Source organism: Equus caballus, chromosome 24, assembly GCF_041296265.1.
Source record: "Equus caballus isolate H_3958 breed thoroughbred chromosome 24, TB-T2T, whole genome shotgun sequence".
Classification (NCBI taxonomy): domain Eukaryota; kingdom Metazoa; phylum Chordata; class Mammalia; order Perissodactyla; family Equidae; genus Equus; species Equus caballus.
Window position 1 is genome coordinate 58,193,068 of NC_091707.1, and position 22,998 is coordinate 58,216,065.

The 22,998-nt window shown below is 40.8% G+C and overlaps 2 protein-coding genes across 6 annotated transcripts in view; one reads left to right on the top strand and one right to left on the bottom strand.

The window, feature by feature from the left end:
• TDRD9 (tudor domain containing 9) overlaps positions 1 to 22,998 on the top strand; it is a 119,463-nt gene that overhangs the window by 6,900 nt on the left and 89,565 nt on the right. For 3 of the 5 annotated variants that reach the window (XM_070249352.1, XM_070249355.1, XM_070249353.1), the window contains exons 2-5: positions 11,631 to 11,737; positions 18,055 to 18,152; positions 19,460 to 19,681; positions 20,212 to 20,334. In XM_070249352.1, the coding sequence (XP_070105453.1) occupies positions 11,631 to 11,737; positions 18,055 to 18,152; positions 19,460 to 19,681; positions 20,212 to 20,334 (550 nt within the window). Of the gene's footprint in view, positions 1 to 11,630; positions 11,738 to 18,017; positions 18,153 to 19,459; positions 19,682 to 20,211; positions 20,335 to 22,998 lie in introns of all 5 variants that reach the window. The other 2 variants (XM_070249354.1, XM_070249356.1) reach the window with 2 other exon arrangements.
• RD3L (RD3 like) lies at positions 3,039 to 5,235 on the bottom strand. The gene is made up of 4 exons (XM_070249357.1): positions 5,073 to 5,235; positions 4,809 to 4,915; positions 4,113 to 4,418; positions 3,039 to 3,747 (listed from the first exon to the last, which is right to left on the bottom strand). Exons 3-4 carry the CDS (start codon positions 4,409 to 4,411, stop codon positions 3,447 to 3,449), a joined length of 600 nt encoding a protein of 199 aa, XP_070105458.1. The 5' UTR covers positions 4,412 to 4,418; positions 4,809 to 4,915; positions 5,073 to 5,235; the 3' UTR covers positions 3,039 to 3,446.

Genomic DNA, 22,998 nt, shown 5'->3' on the forward strand with positions numbered 1-22,998 from the left:
TACCTGCGTGATGTAGATGCTCAGTTAATATTCGTTGAATGAACAAATTCTTGAGTAAACATTCATACCTAGGGTTCTTTGAGCACATATTTGTCTTTCTGTGGGATAGACGGCTGTTTGAACAAAATACAGGCTGTATTGTGGGCTGCTGAGCGTGCTCCATCTGGCGTCTGACTCATCTCCTGGTGCTCTGGCGCTGCCCCCGGTCACACTGGCATTTCCCTGTGTCCTGAAGATACCAAACTCATTTCCCCCTTGGGCTTGGGGCTTCTGCATCTACTCTTTCTTTTGCCTGGAGTGCCTGCCCTCTTTCTCCTCCCTCTGCCCTGTTTCCTCCTTTGCCTGACAGGCTCCATCCATCATTCGGGGCCCTGTGCAGATGTCTGCTCCTTGAAGAAGTCCCTGATGGCCTCGGCCTCCATGGCTACAGAAGTCCTCCCCCACCTTCTTTCCCAGTCTCTCTAGTCTATTTCAAGTTTTTTTCCTCCTCTAAAGCACTTTCACATGCCCCAGGTCTTGTCTATTAGTGATGTGTTTTGGCACCTCCTCCATCTCAAAGGGCTCAGAATGTTCTTAGGTTTCTGGCTTGTACAATTGGGTGAATTGGCAGTGTTGGCGTTTACTGAGATAGAAAACGCTAGTTGAAATGTTTGAAGAGTTAAACACTTTTTTTGTGTGTGTGTGTTGATTCCTTTGTTCCCTTGTGAATTTTATTTATCCTTTTAGAAAACAAACCTCTGTGACTGGTTTGGAGCATGTTGCTTTAAGTTGCCTCTGGGCATTGAGGAAGAGGTGTCAGGTGGGCAGTTGGCTCTGGTTTGGAGCTCAGAGGGTAAGTTGGGGCTGGAGGCCGTGCGGGGGCCTGACAGACTGATGTGAATCCCAGCTCTGCTGTTTACTGTCTCTGATATTGGGCCAGGCATTGAACAGGTCTGAGGCTGTTTGCTCATCTGTCAAATGGGAATAACATCACCTACTTTCAAGGTTAGGATTAAGTGAGAATATACATACAGTGTTTAGCCCAGTGCCTCGCATGTAGAAGAGTGACTTTCATGTTATTAAATGGATTGGGCTGGTTAATAATGCTAACTTTTGAGAGCTTACTATGTGTTAGGTATGCGGAATACTTTTACATGGATTAGTATATTTAATCTTTATTATTTCCTAGCCAAAACTTTTAGCTACTGTGCCAATACTGCTTTCTCTTTATAAAACATACCTGAAGCTTTCCTATTAGTCCTCTCCTCCGTCTGCACCCCCCTTTTATTTTTAACCCTCACTCCTTTGTCAACTTGAGGTACCGTAAACAGCCCATGTATAAAAGCATGGATCTCTTAATGTTCAGGAAGTTATTTGTGTTAAAACTTCTATTTGATTTGTAGATTTTCTAGATACAATTATAGTTTTAAATTATGTGCACTGATGCTGTCACAGGAAGCATGGTTATAGGTTATTGCCAAAAACAAAGTGAGAGGTAGAAGCTCAGAAGGAATGCTAAAACTCACTGTATTTTTCCACTCCCTTTTGAAGTCTGATTGTAGAGTTAACTGTCTTGTGGTGACCTAGAGTGGCCCAGGGTCACTTTCAGCCTGTGTTAGTGGGATGGCGTAACCGTCTACAGCTTCTTCAGTCAGTGGAAGCTTTCGGATAAGAGATACTTAGAAAAATTATCTTCTTCCCATCTGAACCGGGAGAATGGCCCTCCTTTGAAAGTGCTGTGGGCTTAGTCATTTCTTTTGTTCAGTAGCTATTTGAGGTGCCTTGGAGGGAGAATGAAATGTTTTCGGCCTCTTTCTGGTGTATATTTCCTGATATGCACGGCGAGGTTGCCAGTTGTAGTACTGCATTTCATAGACAGACTCCAAGTTCTGTTTAAAGCAAAAATTTTGTTCTCACCATTAAGGCAGTATTGAAACTCTTGTTCGCTACTTTCTATATCCACTGAACAATAACCAGTTATGTACTTTTGGGGACATTTATGTCTCTTACAAATAGTTTCCCTCTAAGAAATCTTACAGTGATTGAAGAAGCCATAGAGAGTTGTCATGAAAACTGAACAAAAAGGGAACAGGAATGAGAGGTGTCTTTTATTTTAGACCCACTTGGGGCCATGTTTCCGTTTACCTTGTCTCATTAAACCCTGGTTAGATTGACACCATTTATTACATGGTTAGGATTTAAGACCAAATTGAGGCCGGTTCAGAATTGTATAGAAGTTGGCGAAGAGGGCAGAGAAAAAATGAGTGAGAAGGGTCTTTTTTTTGAGTGTATATTTAGTTCCAATCTTGAATTTCTTTTTCCATTTTATTTTATTTTTTTTTTGAGAAAGATTAGCCCTGAGCTAACATCTGCCACCAGTCTTCCTCCTTTTTTGCTGAGGGAGACTGGCCCCGAGCTAACATCCGTGCCCATCTTCCTCTACTTTATAAGTGGGACGCCTGCCCCAGCATGGCTTGCCAAGTGGTGCCATGTCCACACCCGGGATCCGAACCGGCGAACCCCAGGCTGCCGAAGTGGAACGTGCCAACTTAACTGCTGTGCCACCCGGCCAGCCCCTCTTTTTCCTTCTTAGATGAAAAAAGCGCCCCCCAAATCGCCAAATATAAAGTTACAGACATTAGATTCTTTGGACTTACCTTTAAGAATGGTAAAGATTCTAGCACTTTATAATAAAAATAAATCTGACTAATGAATAGTTTCCTACTTTACTGAAATTATGGAATGTTGAATTTTATGTATTAAATATTTTGCTATTTTAAATGAACGTAATATCAGTTTAAATGATATGTGAGCACTGATTTTTTGTTTTTGAGTGGCAACTATAATGTTGTTAAACCAGTCCATTTCTTTTTACTGTTATAATATAGAGCTGCGTTTTTTATACTTTCCCTTATTTTTGGTTGAGATTAAGAGTGAATCTGAGCGTTGGGCTGAAATACCGCTTTACTTTCCAACTGCACATTATTTCCTCCTTTGCCGCTGTCTTCCCCTCCCCCTCCCCTTCTGAGAATGACTGATCTGGAGACGATTCAGTGTTATGTTGTAAAGATAAGATTCACATTAGTCACTTATTTTATTCTATATTTAGCTTTCTTTTAGAATAAAAGTCAGGGTTAATATCTAAATTTCATACAGAAGTTGTCAAATTTCATATTAAATAAAATGCCTTAGTTCCTGTGAGATGTGTTTGAGGTATAAGAAAACACTTCAAACCTTTTTTCAAAATATTTAGGAAACAGTTAAGAGCATACTGTTCAATGAAAACATTGCATTTTTAGAGAGGTTAAAAAAGGAACACTGTTTAAAACATAGGCTTCGTCCACGGGAATTCTAACTTCTGACCTTGCAACAAAGAGAAACATGAAGTCACATCACTTTTTCTTATCCTTAATGTTAAGAGTTCTGGTACTAACATGGTCATAAAAACTCCTCTGGTTATAAGTAACTTAACTTGATGGGTAATAGTATGGTAGGTTCCATATTCTGTGTGAGAACGTCGGGAACCTGTTCTTTGTGTTTTTGTCTACGTAACTTGAAATAGTGGGTATTTCCTCTTTGTCTGGACTCTTGGGGCTTTCACCTGGGGTCGGAGAACGAGCCGCGCAGGCTGTGCTCCGAGGCTCTTCCAAGCCCTCTTGCTGCTGCCCGCCTTTGTCCGTACTGCTTAGGAAGTCTTTCAGAACTTGCTTGAAGATGTAGACTATTTCCCATGGCAGTACATCATTTTCTGCCAAAACTTCTCGAAATCTAGAGGGAAAGCAGTAATGAGTATTGAATTCAGAAAGTTTCTTTTGTCATATCCCTTTATCTCCAAAGTATAGTTTATAAAATGTAATCATATAGTAGTTAACCACCTTTTGAGTAATCTGCACGTTGCTTTAAAGTTATGCTTCTAGTAAAGAACTTTTGAATGTGGTGTAAAAACATTTCCTAGCCAGTAAGATAACAACAGATATTTTTGTCCAGCTTCTCCTTAGGGATTTAGGTTGCTGGGGATTTGATACATGTGATTAAAGAATTTATATGATAGGATACAATTTCCAGTTTAAATGTATGGGGCGCTTAGACTTGACAGTAGCAAATATCACAAGAAGAGAACATAGTATTTTTACCTGCTGAGAATGGTTCCAGTTTGACAAGGCTGAACTTGTGAGCAAAGAGCTTCAAGTTGTCTTTGTTCAGAAGCTGGGATGGTCATGTGGGGATTCTGGTGGTTTCTCAGCCAGTTGTAATCCACACTTGTTTTTTTCACTTTTTGTTCATTTTCAATCTCTTGTATTAATCTCTCTCGCTCCTTTAGATGCCACTTCAATTCTCGAAGTAGAGTCTTTGTTACTACATCTGAGCCAGGATAGTGTGTGGGTTTGTAGGAATCGTATTTTGGCCATTTCATCCAGCTGAAAAGTGGCATTTTTAGCCTATGGAAATATTCTCACTTGTTTATTTGCATAAAATGTTATGGTTCTGATGAGCAAATATGTTTCTTTACAATAATTTTGCCAGAAAAGTGCATGAATTTTTCACTGGTTAGATATACTAGGTCAAAATAACATTAGAACATGGATTAAAGTCTTTTAATTTCTAACTAGGTCAGTGCCAAAAACCAAGCTTTGAAAATACTAAATAGCTAAGCAGAAATGAAATATACAAAGTCAGAGACAATCTACAGACTGAACATTTTCTGAAAATAACACTAACACTTGCTGTTAAAAGTTCTTAGGAGGCTTTAAAATATTAACATATAGGAAAGTGCTATCTACAAACGTACTTTTGACTTTTGTTTTGTACAGAAAAGGTTTAAAGCATACCTGTTATGTGGTTGGATCCGATGTCGTGATGTTTCCGAAGAGTTTACTTGAACTGGTGCTGAAGGTGTGTTTTACTCAGGCGTATCTTGTTCTCCTGGATGTGTCCCCTGTTGAAGGAATGAGCGTCCTTGTTTACCCACTGAAACTGTATTTGAAATAAATAACTTTCTATGTTAGGAATGAGGTTGTGATGTCTTCATTTGGAGAGAATTCTCATTAATTCACCTTGTAAGTAAGCTAGAAGAAATGACAAAAATAACTTACTATTTAATCTTCACAAATTATATAATAGTCTGCCTTTTGAATGTGGCTCTGTCTATTTGAAAAAGATGCCGGCAGCTACGAATTCTGGTCCTCAGTGCATTTAGACATCTCTTTGGTAATGAAATGAAGCACCACAGATGCGCTCCCAGCTGAGGTGAAGTCTGTCGCATGATGTGATGCTCTACTGTGCATAGCTGCGGGTCACAGTTTAGTGCTGTATTTTTATGCCTGTAGAGCTCTAAAAATAACCATGTTGCTTTTAGTCTTCAGCTTAACTTTCAGGCCGTTTAGAAGCCGGGTCACTGTCCCCTTTAATGAAAGCAGGAAAAATACATCAGATTTGACTCTTTGCAAAATATCCGTTCTGAGAACGCTTGTTATAATTGAGCAAAATAGACAATGCAGATATCAGTCATGTGTGAAGTATGTAGTAAATGTTGCATTCTGTACTCCTTTTGTTTTTCTTTCTAAATAATAGTTAAATTTGTATATTTAAGCAAGTTGTAATGCTAGAGGACGTTATATACGCTTAAGTAGATCAAGTTTAAAATATACTTTATAATCTCTTTAAAAAGATGGTGATAAGGCAATAAGAGATTAAGGTCAGAAAAAAATAGACATTGAGAACATACAAAGTTCAAAACAAAATCTTATAATTCATGATAGGAAATCATTTTAGTGTTTTCTTTTGGAGCTGAAGGTGAAATACTTATACGCACTATTTGGGCGAGTACTGCTGTGTGATGGTGTTTACTCTGCTAATTTTCTATTCATATGTTGTGTGTCTTCTACTCAAGAACAGACGGTCTTTACTCTTTAGTTCTGTGTTAAATGACTACATAGTGGTTTTTCCTTTTACTGTATAATATTTGTTTCTTCTATTACTTTTTCCTTCAAGTGAACTGTGAAGAACAGACATCGTTTACATCAGACCTGCATGTCATGCATGATAAAGAGTGACGTGTGTGGTCATCCTACAGCTCCTGTTACTTATGCGTTAGGAAAAGCCAGATGTCGGCATGCATTATCTTCAACTAGCAGGTTTTCATGTTACATTGTGGTTACTGCTATGAAAAGGAAGGGAGTAAAGTTTATCGTGACAGACCGTCCTCCCAGATTTTCTACTAAAGTTACGACGAATCCTGCTCCCTCTTCCTTTGAATTACCTCCTCAATATTGCTTTAATTTTTTAACTTTTTGCTCCTGAAATGGTAACAAAAATATCAGAAATAGATTGGATGTGGAACATAAACCGGCTTCCTGTTCCAGGCGCCTGCAGTCTTGCATTGTCTCCGATCCAGCTTCCCTCTTGCTCTCCTCAAGAGTCTGTCTGCTTTTTCAGCCAGTCCTGGCTGCCCCGACGCCTCCTGTGCTCCTCTCACCCTCAGCTTTGGTCACACTGACTCTGTCTTCTGAGGGGCTTATTTTCTCTCTTTTCCGTGTACCCACATTGTAGTTTTCTTTTTCAGGGCCCAGTGTAAACTCCAACTAATTTTTTTTTTTCTGTCTGAGGGAAAACATCACCTTGTTTTCCTTGGTCCTACTGTTCCTTTGAACTCTCTTGTTAAACATATGGAGAGACTACTCTGTGTTCCTCTTCTGTCTTCTTTCTCCCTGTTTTCTCATCTTTTCTGATTAGATTCTGCTCTGTCTTCCCCTGTAATTGCTCAGCGGATGTTTATGGACTGTGCCATGGCCCTGATGCTGGTTAGGGCCTGGGGATGCAGCCGTAAACAGGACAGTCCTGGTCTCTGCCCTCCTGGAGCCCACCTTCTAGTGGGAAAACAAGTACAAGTACACGAGTTGTCCAGTAACGTGGTCCTGGATCACCAGGCGTGGCATACTGTACTCCAGGCCTCCCCCAGTGAGATGCGGAGGTCAGGGAAGGCCTTTCTGGGTAGGGGATGTCCTTTAAGCGGAGACTTAAAGATCAATGAGCCGGCCACACAAAGAGCTTCTTGGAGGCAATCTCCCTCCTCCCCTTGACTCATTTAGCACCCAACTTGCCGTTGAGACTATTGCTAAAGTCTGACCCTCACAGAACTTTTCTTACCACCTCGGCTCACATTCAGTACACTGTCCTTTGATCTTATTAGTGTAAAGCAATTTTTCTGGTACTCAGGGTGTGCTATGTATATTAATATGTTTTATTTTTTCTGTCCTATTTACTGAGATTGTGAGATTGAAATAGAGCCCAAATATCATTCTCTGATTATGGTAGTTCTATACTGTGTAGATACAGAACATAAATGTTTGTAGGTCAAGATAAGGAAGGACCTTTGCATTAACCTTTCCTGTTTATCAGGGTGTAGCTGAGTTCACATTGGATTTTATTTATCAAACATTTTAGTGAGTCAAATAAATGAATTGTTTCTAATGAATTACAGTCTTATTAGGATATTTTGTGTAGAAGACATAAAGCTTAAACTATGAAACAATTAGGTCCATTTCTTTTCGGTCATTGTCACGGTTTTCCAGGCTACATCTTGTTAGTTGAATGAAATTTTTTTTTTGAGGAAGATTAGCCCTGAGCTAACATCTGCTGCCAATCCTCCTCTTTTTGCTGAGGAAGACTGGCCCTGAGCTAACATCCATGCCCGTCTTCCTCTGCTTTATATGTGGGATGCCTGCCACAGCATGGATGGCCTGCCAAACGGTGCCATGTCTGCACCTGGGATCCAAACCGGTGAACCCCAGGCTGTAGAGGGGGACCATGCGAACTTAACTGCTGCGCCACCGGGCCGGCCCCTGAATGAAATTTTATAAGACTTGAAGTGAAATAGGACTGTATCATTCATAATGTGTGTATGTAAAATTTTAAGATATGTAAGGAAGTACGTAAGATAATTTTGGAAAGATAAACTTTTGGAATTTTGAAGGGCAAGCTAAGGAGCCAGGCACAACTTTTACGTATTTACAGTCAGGGCCTTCTAGTATGGCACTCAGCAGCATTTCATTGCAATTTAAGGAAGATTTTTCATTGTGAGGAGATTAATATTCTTCTGTTTTTAATTCCTTAGCTACTGAATTACAAGTTCTGCATTGTTATTTGTGTGTGTGTGTGATTAAAGATGCAGTTAACATTTGAGGAGAAACTGTGATGTTAAATGTCTTTTACCAAATTATTTCCTCTTTAAAATATTTTAATTAAAGGACACTAATATATGTGCTTTTTAAAGTTAAAAATCACATTTCTGTTGGGTTGTTTATGTCTTACTGATTTATAGGATTTTTCAGTGTGCTCCTATGTTATGTACTGCAAATGTGTTCTTTCAAGTGACCACTGTTCTTGCTCTTTAACATTTATGACATTGTTTGCAAGTTTTAAATTATAATTCAGATAAGTTTATTGATATTTCCTTTCCCTTTTTTGTGCTCTTGTTTGAGAAGGCCTTCTCTGCTTCCAAGTTATAGTTACAGGAGAACGTTAGCTTTATAAGGCTTAAAAAATAAGTATCTGGGTGTTGGGTTGATTTGGAATTGGTTTGACATGGGTGTGAGATGTTGGGGATTGGGCTTGTTTTGTCCTCATTTTGGGTAGCCGGTGTCTAAAGTAAGTGGTCATTGCTGCACCCAGGAGATTTTCCTGGTTCTTCCAATGCTGAGTAATTGTGGTGTGTATCCTGGGCATTTTAAATACTATATTATGGGACTCTGAGTCTTGTTTAAATCCTGTGTAGAATGTAGCTGACCAGCTGTGTTCAGGCCGCAAGTTCCAGCCAGCCTTCTGTGGGCTGTGGTTTCAAGGTCCATTGGGTTTTAGAGCCTTTGTCGTGCCATCTGGATCTGTCCTCCACTGTGCCACCTAGTGGCCATTCTGTAGCTCAGGTCTCAAACTCTGTGATGGGCTGTCTGCAGTCAGTGCATGCCCACCCAGCCCAGGGGTGTGCCCAGCTATTCATAAATGGCTTAGGGTCTGTGATTTCCCAAGTGCTTTCCTGTCCTTGGGGCTTCCCCGTTTTGGTCCTCTGGCCAGAAGGCTGGGGCTTTATTGCCCTGCTCTGCCATGTACTTACTGCAATTGCATCCACGTGCATCCACACCCCAGGGCAAGCAGTGGGAAGATAGAGAAACAAAAGGCAGTAAGGGTTTGCCCCATCCTCTTAGAGAGGGAATTCCCCTCCTTCAGAGTCTGAGGCACCTGCTGTCCCTGGAACATGAGAGAATGGAGAAAAGAAAAAAAAAACCTGGAGACTGCCCCCGTTTTGAGCGTTTGGAATCCACTTTCCTGCTCCCCAGGGCACAACTAGAGCTGCTCCTGGGGTTGCTCTGTTTGTTGGCTCCTGCTTCTGCATTCTGCACTGTGGTGAGTTCGGGTCAAGGGATACCAGTTAAAAAGTGGTAAACTCGCTGCTGGTTTGGTGGGGTTCTGAATTCTCGTCTTCTTCCCCCAATCTACCTGTTGGCGTTTCCTTTTCAGAGTCATCAAATAGCTGCTGGTGCATGCTGTCCAGCGTTGACAGCTTCATTCTGTGGGAGACACAGGGTGCTGTGTGTTTACTTGATCTTACCAGAAACTGAAACTTTGGAATCATTCTCGACGACTCTTTTTCTGCTTTTTCATACCCAGGTCTAATACGTCAGCATATTCTGTGGGCTCCCCTTCACTGCTGCCTCTCCAGTCTAGGCCACATCTCTGGCCGTGGTTATTGTGGTGGTCTGTTAGGTGGTCTCCCTGCTTCTGCTGTGTCGGTGCCCCTGTCATCCCACCCTGCTTCACCTGGTCAGAGGGATCCTGTTAAAATAGGAGTCAGATATTGTTATTTCTCTCTCTGCTCAAAACTCATCTCAGAACAAAAGCCCACCTCCTCATAATTACCGCTGCCAGTCCTGCAGGACCCCACCCCGCCCTCCTCTGGAAACTCCGGCTCTTCCTCCTACCTCTAGGCAAACCCCCATCCTCTTCCTGCTCCCTCTCCTGCAGCCACATGGGCCTCCCACCTCTCCCTGGCGTACTCTTACCTCAGGGCTTCTGTTTTCCTGTGTTCTTGGTCAGGAGATCTTCCTGCTTACGCAACTGCATGGCCCTTCTCTTACTTTCTTCTGATCTTTGCTTGAATGTCACTTATCCTCCTATTAACATTGCAACCCTCCTCACCCCATCTCTTCTCCGGGTTCCATTTTCCTCTGTATACTTATGACTGTCTGACATACTCCATGTTTTACTGTGCTCCTCTCCCCAGCTAGACTGTCCACTCCCTGAGGACAGCCTGCCAACTGCTTTATCCCAAGTGCCTAGGACAGTGCCTGCATGGAGCCAGCCCTGAATTCTTAATGTGTTGAGTGAACTGATGAGTAAATGTCAGGTAAAGAGTAAACAGAAGAATGCTGATACAAGTATTAATATTAGGCAAAAGTAGACTTTTATAGAAATAGCATTTTATTAAAGTAAACCTCAAATTTCAAGAATTGTTATTATACATTCATTTTTCTGATAGCAGTGCATTTAAAGTAGACATTGGTAACAAAAAGATAGTTAATTATAATTGATAGGAAATTTTGCATATCACACTGCAGTTGTCTTTTTTCGTGTAATGTTATGGATATTTGTTTGTATTAGTGTGAATATAGCCATGGCATTCTTTAAGTGATATATATTAAGTAAAAGTTTGCTATAGTTTAGCTTGTCCCTCTGTCAGGCATTTTTTTCAGGTTTTAACTATTACAAATATTATGAAAAGATACCCTTCCTCCCTGGAATCCTTTATGCCCTTAGCCTGTTTTATTTTTCCTTTGTATCACTAATGAGTATCTTATATGTCTGTCTCCTTCACTAGAATGACGGTTTCCTAAGGGCCAAGACTTTGTTGGTTCACTGCTATCTCTGTGTCTGAGACAGTGCCTCTCATGTGCTCGGTGTTCAGTACGTATTTGCTGAATGAATGGACGCTTCTGCACGTGTCCTTGGTGTGCTTCCTTGTCTACGTGTGCAGATATTGCTCTAAGGAAGATACCGAGGGAGGAAGTGTTGGCTTGCAGGAGATGTATGTTTTAAGTTTTAATAGATACTGGCAGATTGCCCTTCAGAATAAATGGTTGTACCCATTTATCACCCTCTTCCTATAATCTAAAAATATTTGTTCTTTTTGCCGATTTGAAGGATGAAAAAATGATTTCTCATTTTAATTTGCATCGACTTGGTAACTATCTAAATTTGAACTTATTTTCATTTGTTTGTTGACTATTTGAATTTTTTCTTCTATGACAATGTAAAAGTAACTATTCAAGAATTCCTCTAAGGGGCCAGGCCGGTGGTGCAGCAGTTACGTGCACACGTTCTGCTTCGATGGCCCGGGGTTTGCCGGTACAGATCCCAGTGGACATGGCATCGCTTGGCACGCCATGCTGTGGTAGGCATCCCACGTATAAAGTAAAGGAAGATGAGCACGGATGTTAGCTCAGGACCAGTCTTCCTCAGCAAAAAGTGGAGGATTGGCAGCAGATGTTAGCTCAGGGCTTATCTTCCTCAAAAAAAAAAAAAAAAAAAGGATTCCTCTAGCACATGGGGATTTCTTGGCTTTTTGGAAACAATATACTAACTTTAAGTATTCTTTGCAGGCCACTTAGCCAAAAGAGCTCAGAAATGGAGTATATTAACAAATACAGACAGCTTGAAGTACAACAATTTGATATGTATGGCAGTGAACAGTCAACCAGTGGGCCAGGTAAACAAGTATTTGAATATCGTGAAATATGTGTGAGTTGTTCACATGTTAAAACACTGAATTCCTAGAAGTCTTCAAGAAATGTAATATTTTGGTCAATAAAGAATCCATACTGCTTGTTAACTCGGGACTGTTTTGGGGGGTGGTGAGTATATGATACGTTGTAAATTGCTCATTTTTTCTCTTTTAAATGTAGTTCCTGAATTGTCTGTTCTTTGGAAGACTAAGAATGGTTTCTTACTTTACTCTTAATTAGAACTACTTAAAATTTTTATTTAAAGAATCGTTATAGTTTTTTTAAACAATAAACATGTTAAAACAAAATTTTAAGCAATGTATAAATGTATAAAATGAAAGAGAAAAGGTCTTTGTTAACACCCCCCCACCAAGGGTGGCCTGTTCAAAATTCGGATCAGACTGGTTACCTTCTGTGAACGTGCAGTTTTGCTTTCCTGAGCTGATTCTTATTAGCATCAGGCCATATTCACGTAAGAGAAGTCACCGTTTGGTTTTTTGCTTTATAAAAGATTACATGTCACAGACTTCCTACTAATTCAGCCGAGAAGCTCTGCCTCCTGTCCTTCTGCCCTGAGTGCTATGCTCAGACTGAGGGGTAGAAGTTGGGGTTAGAGGAATACTTTTCTTTGTTAGCCTTTTTAAAAATTATGAAATACATTAATCCTTAGCCTTCTGGGGATTTATTTGGGCTTCTTGATGATACAGAATATTGATGTCTTTCATCAGTTCTGGAAAATTCTGAGCCATTAATCTGTACTCCACACTCTCATTTAGTTTTGTACTTTTCATTTTTTGTCACTATACTGTATTAAGGTTAATTTCTCTTTGTTTGTCTTTCACCTTAGAGTAAAAGCAGCATTGAGTTCTTTGCCTTCCTCCCTGTGTTCTTGCCTTTTATAGACTTCAGCCTCGTGTTTCCTCATTATCTCATCGACCCTTCAGTTCTTTTAAGATGATGTTTGCAGGGGCGGCTGGGTGGCACAGCAGTTAAGTTTGCATAGTCCGCTTCAGCGGCCCGGGATTTGCGGGTTTGGATCCCAGGTGTGGACCTACACACTGCTTATCAAGCCATGCTGTGGCAGGTGTCCCACATATAAAGTAGAGGAAGATGGGCATGGAAGTTAGCTCAGGGCTGATCTTCCTCAGCAAGAAGAGGAAGATTGGTGGCGGATGTTAGCTCAGGGCTAATCTTCCTCAAAAAAAAAAAAAAAAAAAAAGATGATGTTTGTATATTTCACCTAGCATCTTTGGTTGCCCTCAGGAGAAATATTTGTCTGAACAAACCAGTGCATTATTATCAGAAGTGATAGTTCAAAATGTGTGTGTCTTTGGTCCACTTTTTACTTATGCTAAGAAAGATACAAAGTTGTACATATAAGCATGTTTATTACCATTGTTGCTTATCTGTGGGAAGGCTTAGAAGTCTCTCAATGTCAGTAACAGAAGATTGGTGATTTTATCTGTATAGTGGAATACTCTGCAGCTTTAATAGAAGCATGAAATAGCCATATGGGTTATTGTGGAAGGACATCCATCATCTAATATTTCCGTTTGGGGAGGCATGTTAACTTTCACATGACAAATGATATAATCCTTCTTGTTACACCCGTATATACTGGCCCTGGGGCACGCACACAAACCCAGCGCACACCACCTGCTGGTCCTGGGGCATGCCATATGGAATTGCCACTGTTTGAAAGTAGCTGGATTACAAATGAATGCCTGCAATTCGAGATGTCTGCTCTTATAACTTTTGATTTGGATTCTCATTCGAAGCTGCTATTTTCTTTCTCTGGCCATAGCATCTTAGTATATTTGGAGCTTTTCACCAGGCAGTCACGTAAATTATAGCTTTGGCTGCAGTTGGAGGATTTATTCAGCAACCAGTATTTATCAAGGTGTGTGCCAGGGACTGCACGAGGCAGTGAGAATATGATAAGTGAGAGGACCTGGTCCCTTCTCATACAGAGATTATTGTTTAATCATGTAGCTACACAGAGAAGTACTTTTGGAGATAAATGTTCTGAAAGACAGCTTTCTGGGCCCTAAGACAAGGGTTTCTCACTTGAGCTGGGCTATCGGGAAAGTAACAGTGGAGCTTGGAGCTGAAGGATGAATAGAAGTTACCTAGGCAGTGTGGGATCGGGGTGGAGGGGGCGATGTGTGCATAGAGCCTGTGGTGGGAGAAAGCCTGGGTCTCCAGTCCTGGAAGAGGACCAGTATGCCGGGGAGTCTAGAGTCCGGGTGGGTGGGCCTGGGCAGGGTCACTTGTAGGCTGAATAATAGTGCCCCAAAGAGGTCCCAATCCTAATCCCCAGAGCCTCTGACTGTGTTCCCTTACGTGGTGAAAGGAACTTGCAGCTCTGAGTTAAAGAGCTTGTCCAGGTGGGCCCGGTACAATCACAGGGCTCTGCTAAGGGGGAGGCAGGAGGATCAGAGGTAGTAGTAGGGGACGTTAGTAGGTGACGTGACAACGGAAAACATAGGTTGGAGTGATATGAGAAAGGGGACATGAGCCAGGGAATGCAGGCCACTTCTAGAAACTGAAAAGATACAGATTCTTCCCTACAGAACCTTCCTCCGGAAGGAAGCAGCCGTGCCAACATCTTGATCTTAGCTCAGTGAGACTGATTTTGGACTTCTGACTTCCAGAACTGTAAAAGAATAGATGGATGTTGTTTTTAAGCCACTAAGTTTGTGGCAGTTTGTTACAGCAGTAATAGAAAACTAGCACAGTTGTATTGGTTGAGGCTGGATGAGTTAGAGGCATGAGCGGTAATGACCATGGGCCATAACTAAGAATTTTGGTCTTAATACTCAGAGCATTGGGAAACTTTAAATGTTCTATGTTTTTCTTGGGATGAATGTGAAGGGAGGAGAGGAATGTCATGTGATTAGATTGGTGTTTTGAGAAAACCGTTCTGTTCATACTGGAGGGAATGGATTGGGGGGTCAGAGCAGATTCGAGGAGAAGAGTTGGGAGGAGTCGCCCTAGTCTAGGCAAGACTTGATGCTGATGACTAGGGCAAGGCAGTGGAGCTGGGGAGGCGAGCCGGTCCGGGGACAGTCTTACAGGACCCGGTGATGTGTTGCGTATGGATGTGAGAGAGCAGGGGCCACGGGAGGCAGGGAGGTGCTTTGAAGTGCTTTTGGAGCACAGAAGAAGAGAGATGAGGTTATCACACGTGTGTGTGTGTATATCCACACACAGCTATTTCTGTTTCTATTAGAACCATGAGATCACGCTGATAACCGATTCCAATCCAGCACCTCAGGTTTCAACATGAACGTTGTTTTATCAGGTTATAAAATCCTTTGATTCAAAATACTTTCGATTTTGATATGATAGAGGTGCCATTTCATCTATATAAGTGTTTTTAAAAATTATTTCTAAATTTAAGTCCAAGAATGCACATTCAGTGAATTCCTATAGATTACATTAGGATCATTTTATATAGTTAAAGGTGAATCATTTAAGAAAAGTTGAGATTAATAGCATTTCCTAACAGCTTGAGCTGGTTCCAAATTGTGGACTCCTGCAGGGTTCTGTTGCTTTTGTATGACAATTTCGAATTTGTCCTGGGACCATGTCTTTGGGTTGTGATTAAATGCCACAGTGCTGCCTCCCTTTTGACTTGGTGATATTTTCAGTGGTTGCTTCCATCCTCCTTACAGCTTTTCTCCCAGTTTTAAGCGAATGGCCTCTGTGGAATATATAATAACTGAAAAGGGAAACATTCAAGTTGAGTTAATTTTGTATTCAGAATACCATCCTATACTTGGAGAAAATAATATACAATTATTTATTTTGAAGATTTAATTTTATGGTTAAATCAGTAATTAAACTTATTTTCTATAATGTATGGTCTCTAGATTTTAAGATAGAGAAATATTATGTTCTCCAGTTAAAATCCATTATATACTGTTTGGAACCCCAAACTGCTGAAATTTTTGGTTAGATTTTATATTTGGTTGATGGTAATATAGTGGGGTAGCTTAATGGAGAGAAAGTAGCATTTTTTTATGGTTTCCAGTTTTTTCCAGTTCATGTAAAATATTTTAACGGTAATAACTTAGGATAAAGAGATAACAGGAAAATAAAAATAGCAAATTTTGAGGTTGAGATATTTCTCATGTCACTTTTGGATTATACATTGCCATATGTAGTTTGTTGATTTGCCTTAAATTATCTCTTTTCTTTGAGAACTTAACCATGATGCTTTTCCAAGTCGCCTACCTTTGATTTTGCTGCTGATGCATAGATGAAAGAGCAGACGGCCGTGAACATCTCTCTGGTTTCCTGTCCTCCCTCTGGCGGTAGACATGGAGGCAGGACCCGATTTGTACTGGGTCTGCTTCACCAGTGACCTAAAAACGTCAGACTGTGTTTTGTGTTATGTGGAGGAAGGGCTAGGGTTTAGACAGTACAGTTAGGACTTTTGAAATTTTTTTCTTGTAAAATTTCTGTCTTTAAGTTGCAACCTTCAAAATGCATGTAATCAAGGAATGTAAGTCACATCAATGTTGTCAAAGTAACAGCTTGTTTAGCAGCACTGAACCTGGGCTTAAAGTCTCTCAGCAAAAAATACAGTTGCTCCTTTTGTATTTCTAAAGGAGTCTGTCACCTTCTCTCCCCTTTGCAGAGCTCCTCCCTGAGTCCCTCACTCCCTCTGTCCCCACTGCTTGTCCCTCCATCTCCCAGTGGTGTCCCCTGTCTGTCCTCACTCACAAGGCTGTGTGGATTCTCACCCCTTTCATGTATTATGTTGAAAAGGCCTATTATTGATTGATGAACCTACCAGCATCAAGAATGGGAAGGTATATGTTTGTTTTTTCCCCAGTTCATGTATATATTATCTCAGTTCTTATGTTTGTGGGCTGGCCTGCATACTCAACTACCTTTCGAAGTTCCGAATAATTTAATGAAATGTTGGAACCATGTGTAAGTTAGGAACTGTTCACACATTGAATATTGCTCAGACTCGATGTTTTGAAGGTAGTGTGGTTACTTTTAAGGACTCTGTAGCTGAGAATTCTTCTGGAAGGGCTGAGACTGGGAGTAAGTACAACAATTGGGGAAACAGGAAGGCATCAGTGATTGTGTGTGGTTTTTTTTTTAAAGGTGAAAGGAGTAGTGGAAGGAAAGTGAGATATGAGAATGGAAAGAAAAGGGCATGTTTGAGAGAGTTTGGCAGTCAGTAATGAGGTTGATTGGAAGATTAGAAAGCCGTTGAGGGCAGGACTTAGAGAACTTTCCCCCTAAGTCAGTGGCCACTGATGCTCTAGAAAGAACACTTATCCACAAAGAAGACACTTTTGCTTTGAGAGCTTAGAACACATCTGGCTCCTCTGTTTTTAAAATTCAGAATGAGTGCTGCACACCTTGATTAAAATATGGGAAAATAGCCATATTTTAATTATGTATTATTAGGCTAATTATAAAACTCAGAATATATGTACAGGAAAAAAGCAGGAAAGCACAAGTAAAGCTTGGATACGTGTGAATCAGGCAGGAAGGGATGACGGCAGAAATGGAGGGGAGGAGAGCTTAGGACAGGGGAGTGAGGGCTGGGAGGAAAAGGAAAGGTGGGGTGTTGGGGAGACACCTGGGGAGCAATGAGTTCAGTCCAACATGGAGAGAGGGAGGCTTAACAGCAGATTGACTTCGGAAGTACAAGTTATTTCCCAGGAGAAGTCTGCATCCCAGGAAGTTTGATGGTTTGTCAGTTTGTCAGGTGGTGACCAGAGGTCCAGAATTTGTAGCGTAGCTGGAGAGTAGCATGTCTATTTACAAGAGGACATTGAGTAGGTCAGACTGTCAGAGCGCCACGTCGTGCGTCGTTATGAGTAAAGTTGCCCATTTTTATGATACCCATAGTTCATAAGTTGTGTTTGGTTGTCTGCTACCAATTTATTTTAGCAGCAAGGAATGAACGCTTAACAAATTGATGCGTTCTATTGAAGTTTCAAATAAAAGTTTGTGCTTTAAGCTAACCATTTTAGTATCATTTTCAAGTGACAAGTACTGTGTTTTACAGGTCTTTTATCATAGAAGGTAGCGCTGAGCACATCCTTGATGGCTGTGAGGGAGGGATAAAAATGTGCTCAGCTTATATAAATTATTAAGAGTGGGTACAAAGCAAATTTTCTGCTTGCACTGTTAGCCTGTAGAATATATATTTTTGTATTTGTGTGTGTACATATATGTGCTATACATAGAGATTAGGTAGAACATTGGGTTACTTACCTTCTCTTTTTTCAGATAAGAAATAGCATTATATTGTTTTGTCTGAATCCAGGTCCAAGGCCACCTTTGGCTAAATTAAGCAATGTTACCTGCATCCCAGAGACAACTTATAAATATCCTGATTTGCCTATAAATCGATGTAAAGAAGAGGTAAAATTATTTTTGTCATAATGTAATTTTGCTCTTTGAATAAATACCCAAGGCCCAGCACTTTTGGCTGATAGGTCGACAGTGGTGAGGTGCCAGGTGAGCACACCAGGCGTGTGCAAGGCCCTGTGGCAGACGGTGGAGGGCGTACTGGGCACAGGAGGTGGTTGTATGCGTAACCACCTGGAGAGTCTTCCTTTGACTGGACTTCGTTTGTTCAGCCTTCCCCTGAGCTCGTCTCCTCACTCTGAGTGTGGTGTAGTCTTCCCTCCTGTAGAGGAACTGTGAGGACACCCCTGCTCCTTCCCCGGAGGGCACTATGGAAAGCAGCTCGTTGCCCAGTCTTTTTATAGAGAAACAATGTGCCTCAGCCCCGGGACTCCAGCATTCCGGGGGATTTTCTTTACGCTTTTGCTCGTTTTTCTGCCTAGTGGTTGATTTGGTCAATCATTGGTACATCATGTTATGAACAATGCTGGGCCAGATAAAGCAGCAGGATGATTACGTTTTCAATTATTTACATGTTATTAAACATTGTTAAAAGTAAGCACTGAAACTTTTATTAAATATACTAGTGGAAGAAGCAGTTACAGATAAAATAAAAACTGTAGATGTTTCAAATTTAATTTTTATTTTGCTTTAGATTAAATCACACAACTTTGTAGAATATGTATACTTTGTTAATTTTTAGAGACCAATATTCAAATTATTTTGTGTTCCCGGACCTTAGCAATAGCTAGAGAGATAAGAGCTTAAATACATTTAAGGTGGAGGTAGGGGAGTGTTGGGGAGGAATTGGATTGGAGTTTTAAAAATGCTCCATTCAGTCCGTAGGTGGGACAGTGGAAATTGTTTAAAAATGTGTCTGAAGAATTTCAAATGAAATTTAAAAACCAGTTGAGTGTAGTAGCAACTGTTTTTTCGTGTTTCTTAGGATTTCATGTGCAGTAGAATTATTTTAAAATTTCAAAATGATAGAAATTTAGACTTAGCCAGAGCTATAGAAATCTAGTTTGGTATTTTCATTTTTATAGATGAAGAAATTGAGACCTAGAGAGCTGAAGTTGGTGTGGTTTTTCCATAGTCATAACAGTTGTTTCATAGTGGTCAAATTGGTTTTAAACATAGCAACCCCACAGAACCTTCTTGCTCTCTTTTGTGATGTCAGATAGTTATTAATTTAACTTTTAAAGATGAAAGGAAAATAAGTCCTGAAAGTCTTCCTAAGATAAAGCTTCTAGTTCATAGGTAATACTTTATATCGTTGTTAATTTTGCAGCAATTTTGAAAGAATTGTTTTTAAATTCTAGGTTATTTCTTTGATAGAAAGTAATTCTGTGGTGATTATTCATGGTGCCACAGGGAGCGGTAAAAGTACTCAGCTCCCACAGTATATCTTGGATCATTACATTCAGCGCTCGGCCTACTGCAACATCGTGGTCACCCAGCCCCGGAAGATCGGGGCCAGCAGCATCGCCAGGTGGATTAGTAGAGAGCGCGCCTGGGCTCTGGGAGGCTTGGTGGGCTACCAGGTGAGACAGAGCGCACTCCTCTCTCTCCTTGTTGATTCTCTACTCTGTGTAAGGTGATGATGGGTTGTGATTATTTCTGCTGGAAATTAAAATGAAACCAGTTGCTTGTAGAGCAGAACTGTGACATGATTTTAAAAATAGTGAAACTCTGAATTTCTGGAAAATAACTTTAATTCCTTTCCCAGTTGAATAGGAAAGAAATGAGAATTCTCAGACTCATGGCTTTTATAATTTTGTTCTTCTGATTTTATTTTTTGTATGTAGATGTCTTTATACACAATTGTCTTAATGTAAAAATGATATAGGTAATATGACTAGAAAAGCCAAACTCTTCCCCTACACAAAAAAGGGAAGAAAAAAATCAGCTTAACTTCAGTTTTGATTTGGACCCTGTATTTTTTGATGTACAGTAATTTTTTATTTCCTTTCTTACCTCTATGATTAAATGGACATACCCTTTTTTGGTAGTTAAATGCGAGCCATTTAAACCTGAAAATTTTCTCCTTTCTCTTTTCCTTTACCAAATTTAGGTAGGGTTGGAGAAAATAGCAACGGGAGACACGAAGTTAATTTATATGACAGCTGGAGTCCTGCTTCAAAAACTCGTTAGTGCCAAGAGTTTGATGGAGTTCACCCATGTCTTCATTGATGAAGTTAGTATTTGTTATGCATGGCTCTGCTCTTATGTTTGTGTTCTCATTTCACAAGAGAATACAGTGCAAGTTACTGTGACTGTTCTTTACTTGTAAAGTGTCTTAGAGTACCTAGGGTCTGTATCTGCCTATTCTACTTATGAATGTTGATTTTCTGTTTTTATTCTTTGTCCTTGGTTCCAAAATGCGGGCAGGGAGGTTGAGGATTATGGGAAGATTCCTTGTTTAGAGCAGGCGTTGGCAGACTACAACCCTTAGGCCAAATTTGGCACCTGTTTTTGTAAATAAAGTTTTATTGGAACACGGTTTTGCTCATTTGTTTATGGTTGCTGCTGTGCTACAACAGAAGAGATGCGTAGTTGTGACAGAGACCATATGTTCTGCAAAGCTGGAAATATTTACTTTGTGGCCTTTTATAAAAGGCCTTCCATAGGAAAATTCTGCCAATCCCTGGTTTAGAGTATTAGCTACAGCAGACAGTTAATTTAATTAACTGTTTGGTTAATTTAATTGTCTGAGCTTTAATTGATGTGGGTATTTTCACTGCCTTACATGTACTTTCCGTCTAATAAAACAAGGACAATATCTTTAAAAAAACCCAATAAATATAAGATATTGATTTATTCACCTTTCAAAAAAGAAAACTCTAATAAAGTATTGTGAACCCCGTATTTGTGCCAGTCTTAGCTTTCCAAACTTTCCTCAGTCAGGATGGAATAGTTCATTGATTTTGCTTGTATTTTAAGCAAGAAGTTTTTGAGCTGGGGGGGTGTCGTGTTCAGACAACTTTCCCTGGAGTTTTGGAATGCCTCCACTCCAAACTCTTGAGTTTTAGACCTCATCAGTAACGATGCCTTGAGAGGTGTTACTTATTTCTCAAGGAATTAGAAACTTCAGCAAATAAATAGGATTTGTAGGAGGTTGTGAGATGGGGCTGGAGTGCCTGATAGGGGCTGAAATGAAACCATCTGGGCAGTGGTTTAGGGTAAGTTCTCTCCTCTCTCTTGACGTGTGTGTGGTCATTGGTAATACTGAGACATCCTGCAGGAAAGCTGAGTGGGTGCCTTTGCCATCTTGTGTACATTTACTTGGTTTTAAATTGCTGTGAGGGAGAGTAGAAGGTGGAAAAATGTTTTCTTGTTATTCTTCGCAAAATATGTGATGTACAGTATGGTTCAGAATTTTCTTTATGACTTGGCAATTTTGAGTGTCTTTAGATTAGGTAGAGAGGAAATGCAGATTTAGTAGGCAGTATACTCTCAGGTGGTGTTATGCAGTTCACAGTCAGTATCACTTATAGTGCCTGTTCCTGAGCGCTCCGGATAGGGTTCACCCCTGGCTGGTTTGCTCTGGAGCTCTCCCGCTGACGCCTCAGTTTATTTTCTGGTTATGTGGTCCTTCTGACTGGTCAAGTAGGCTTCCTTGCACACATACACGAGTGATGTGGACACACCCATCCACACTGCGTTCTTCCTGAAGCTACACCGTGATAGTTGAGCAAAAGTTGACTCCTCTCTGCAAGAGCGTGCCCTACGAGGGCGTGGTAGCTGGAAGAGAACTGTCTTGTCTCTGATTCAACTTCCTGCTCTCCCATGGTATCCCAGCACCTAGTAGGTGCTCTAGTCATTATTTGCTTGAGGAAGGAGTAGATTGGATATACCTGAAATTTTAGGTTTACAAACAATATGGTTCCTATTGTCTGGGATGATTTGAATTTCAAAAGAAATCTAACAGCGGAAGTTGAATATGGCCAGAAAGTTGAAAACGGAATGATAATGGTTTTAACTTCTTAGCTCTTGAAAAAGAATAAACTAGCTTCAGGTCAATGATTCATTCAATAAGCATTTCTCGAGTACCTGCCTCAGTAGGTGCTGGGGTTATAAAGACAGATGAGTTGCAGTTTCTTCTCTCAGCCATTTCCTGGGGAGACAGGTGCCTGCCGAGGTCGGTGTATTCATGTGCTACAGAGAGAGCCTGCTGGGATCCTGGAGATAGAGGGGCTGGTGGGGTCCTCAGGGCGGGACCAGGAGGCAGGGCCAACCTCGAGAACCAGGAACTGGGGAGAAGCTGGGTTGTGTAAAGTCTGAGGGTGGGGAGGGTGAGGTCTGAATGCTGAGGAGAAGTCACTTTGGGGTCTTCACTGAGGCAAGCTTTTATTTTTCTTCTTCAAGTCAGAGACAGGAGGTTTGTGCTGAGGAAGTGTAATGCAGTCTGGTGATAGAATGAATAAGAATTAGATTTATAATGCTGTCTGTTAGGATTTCCAGCCATTATCCATGAATGTTAAATACTTTTCAGCTACTAGTTTTTTCTCTTCTTTTCTCTCTCTTCCTTCCCTACACTTCTTCACTGGGAAGAGAGGAAGATGAGTAGGACCTGGAAAGGCATTGGTACAGAATAAATGATCAGGCCTTTCACAGTGAGAAGACCTCTCCCTCTTTCAAACTCAGTAGCTGATCTCTCCACTTTTTTTTTTTTGAGGAAGATTAGCCGTGGGCTAACATTTGCTGCCAATCCTCCCCTTTTTGCTGAGGAAGATTGGCCCTGAGCTAACATCCGTGCCCATCTTCCTTTACTTTATATGTGGGATGCCTGCCACCACAGCATGGCGTGCCAAGCGGTGCCATGTCCGCACCGGGGATCTGAACCAGTGAACCCTGGGCC

Bases quoted from the DNA above. Each gene is read 5' to 3' on its own strand.
- RD3L (XM_070249357.1), bottom strand. From the start codon at position 4,411: ATGCCACTTTTCAGCTGGATGAAATGGCCAAAATACGATTCCTACAAA. The intron at 3,748-4,112 runs GTAAAAATACTA...CTTTCCCTCTAG, and splicing joins ACTGGAACCATTCTCAGCAG to ATTTCGAGAAGTTTTGGCAG.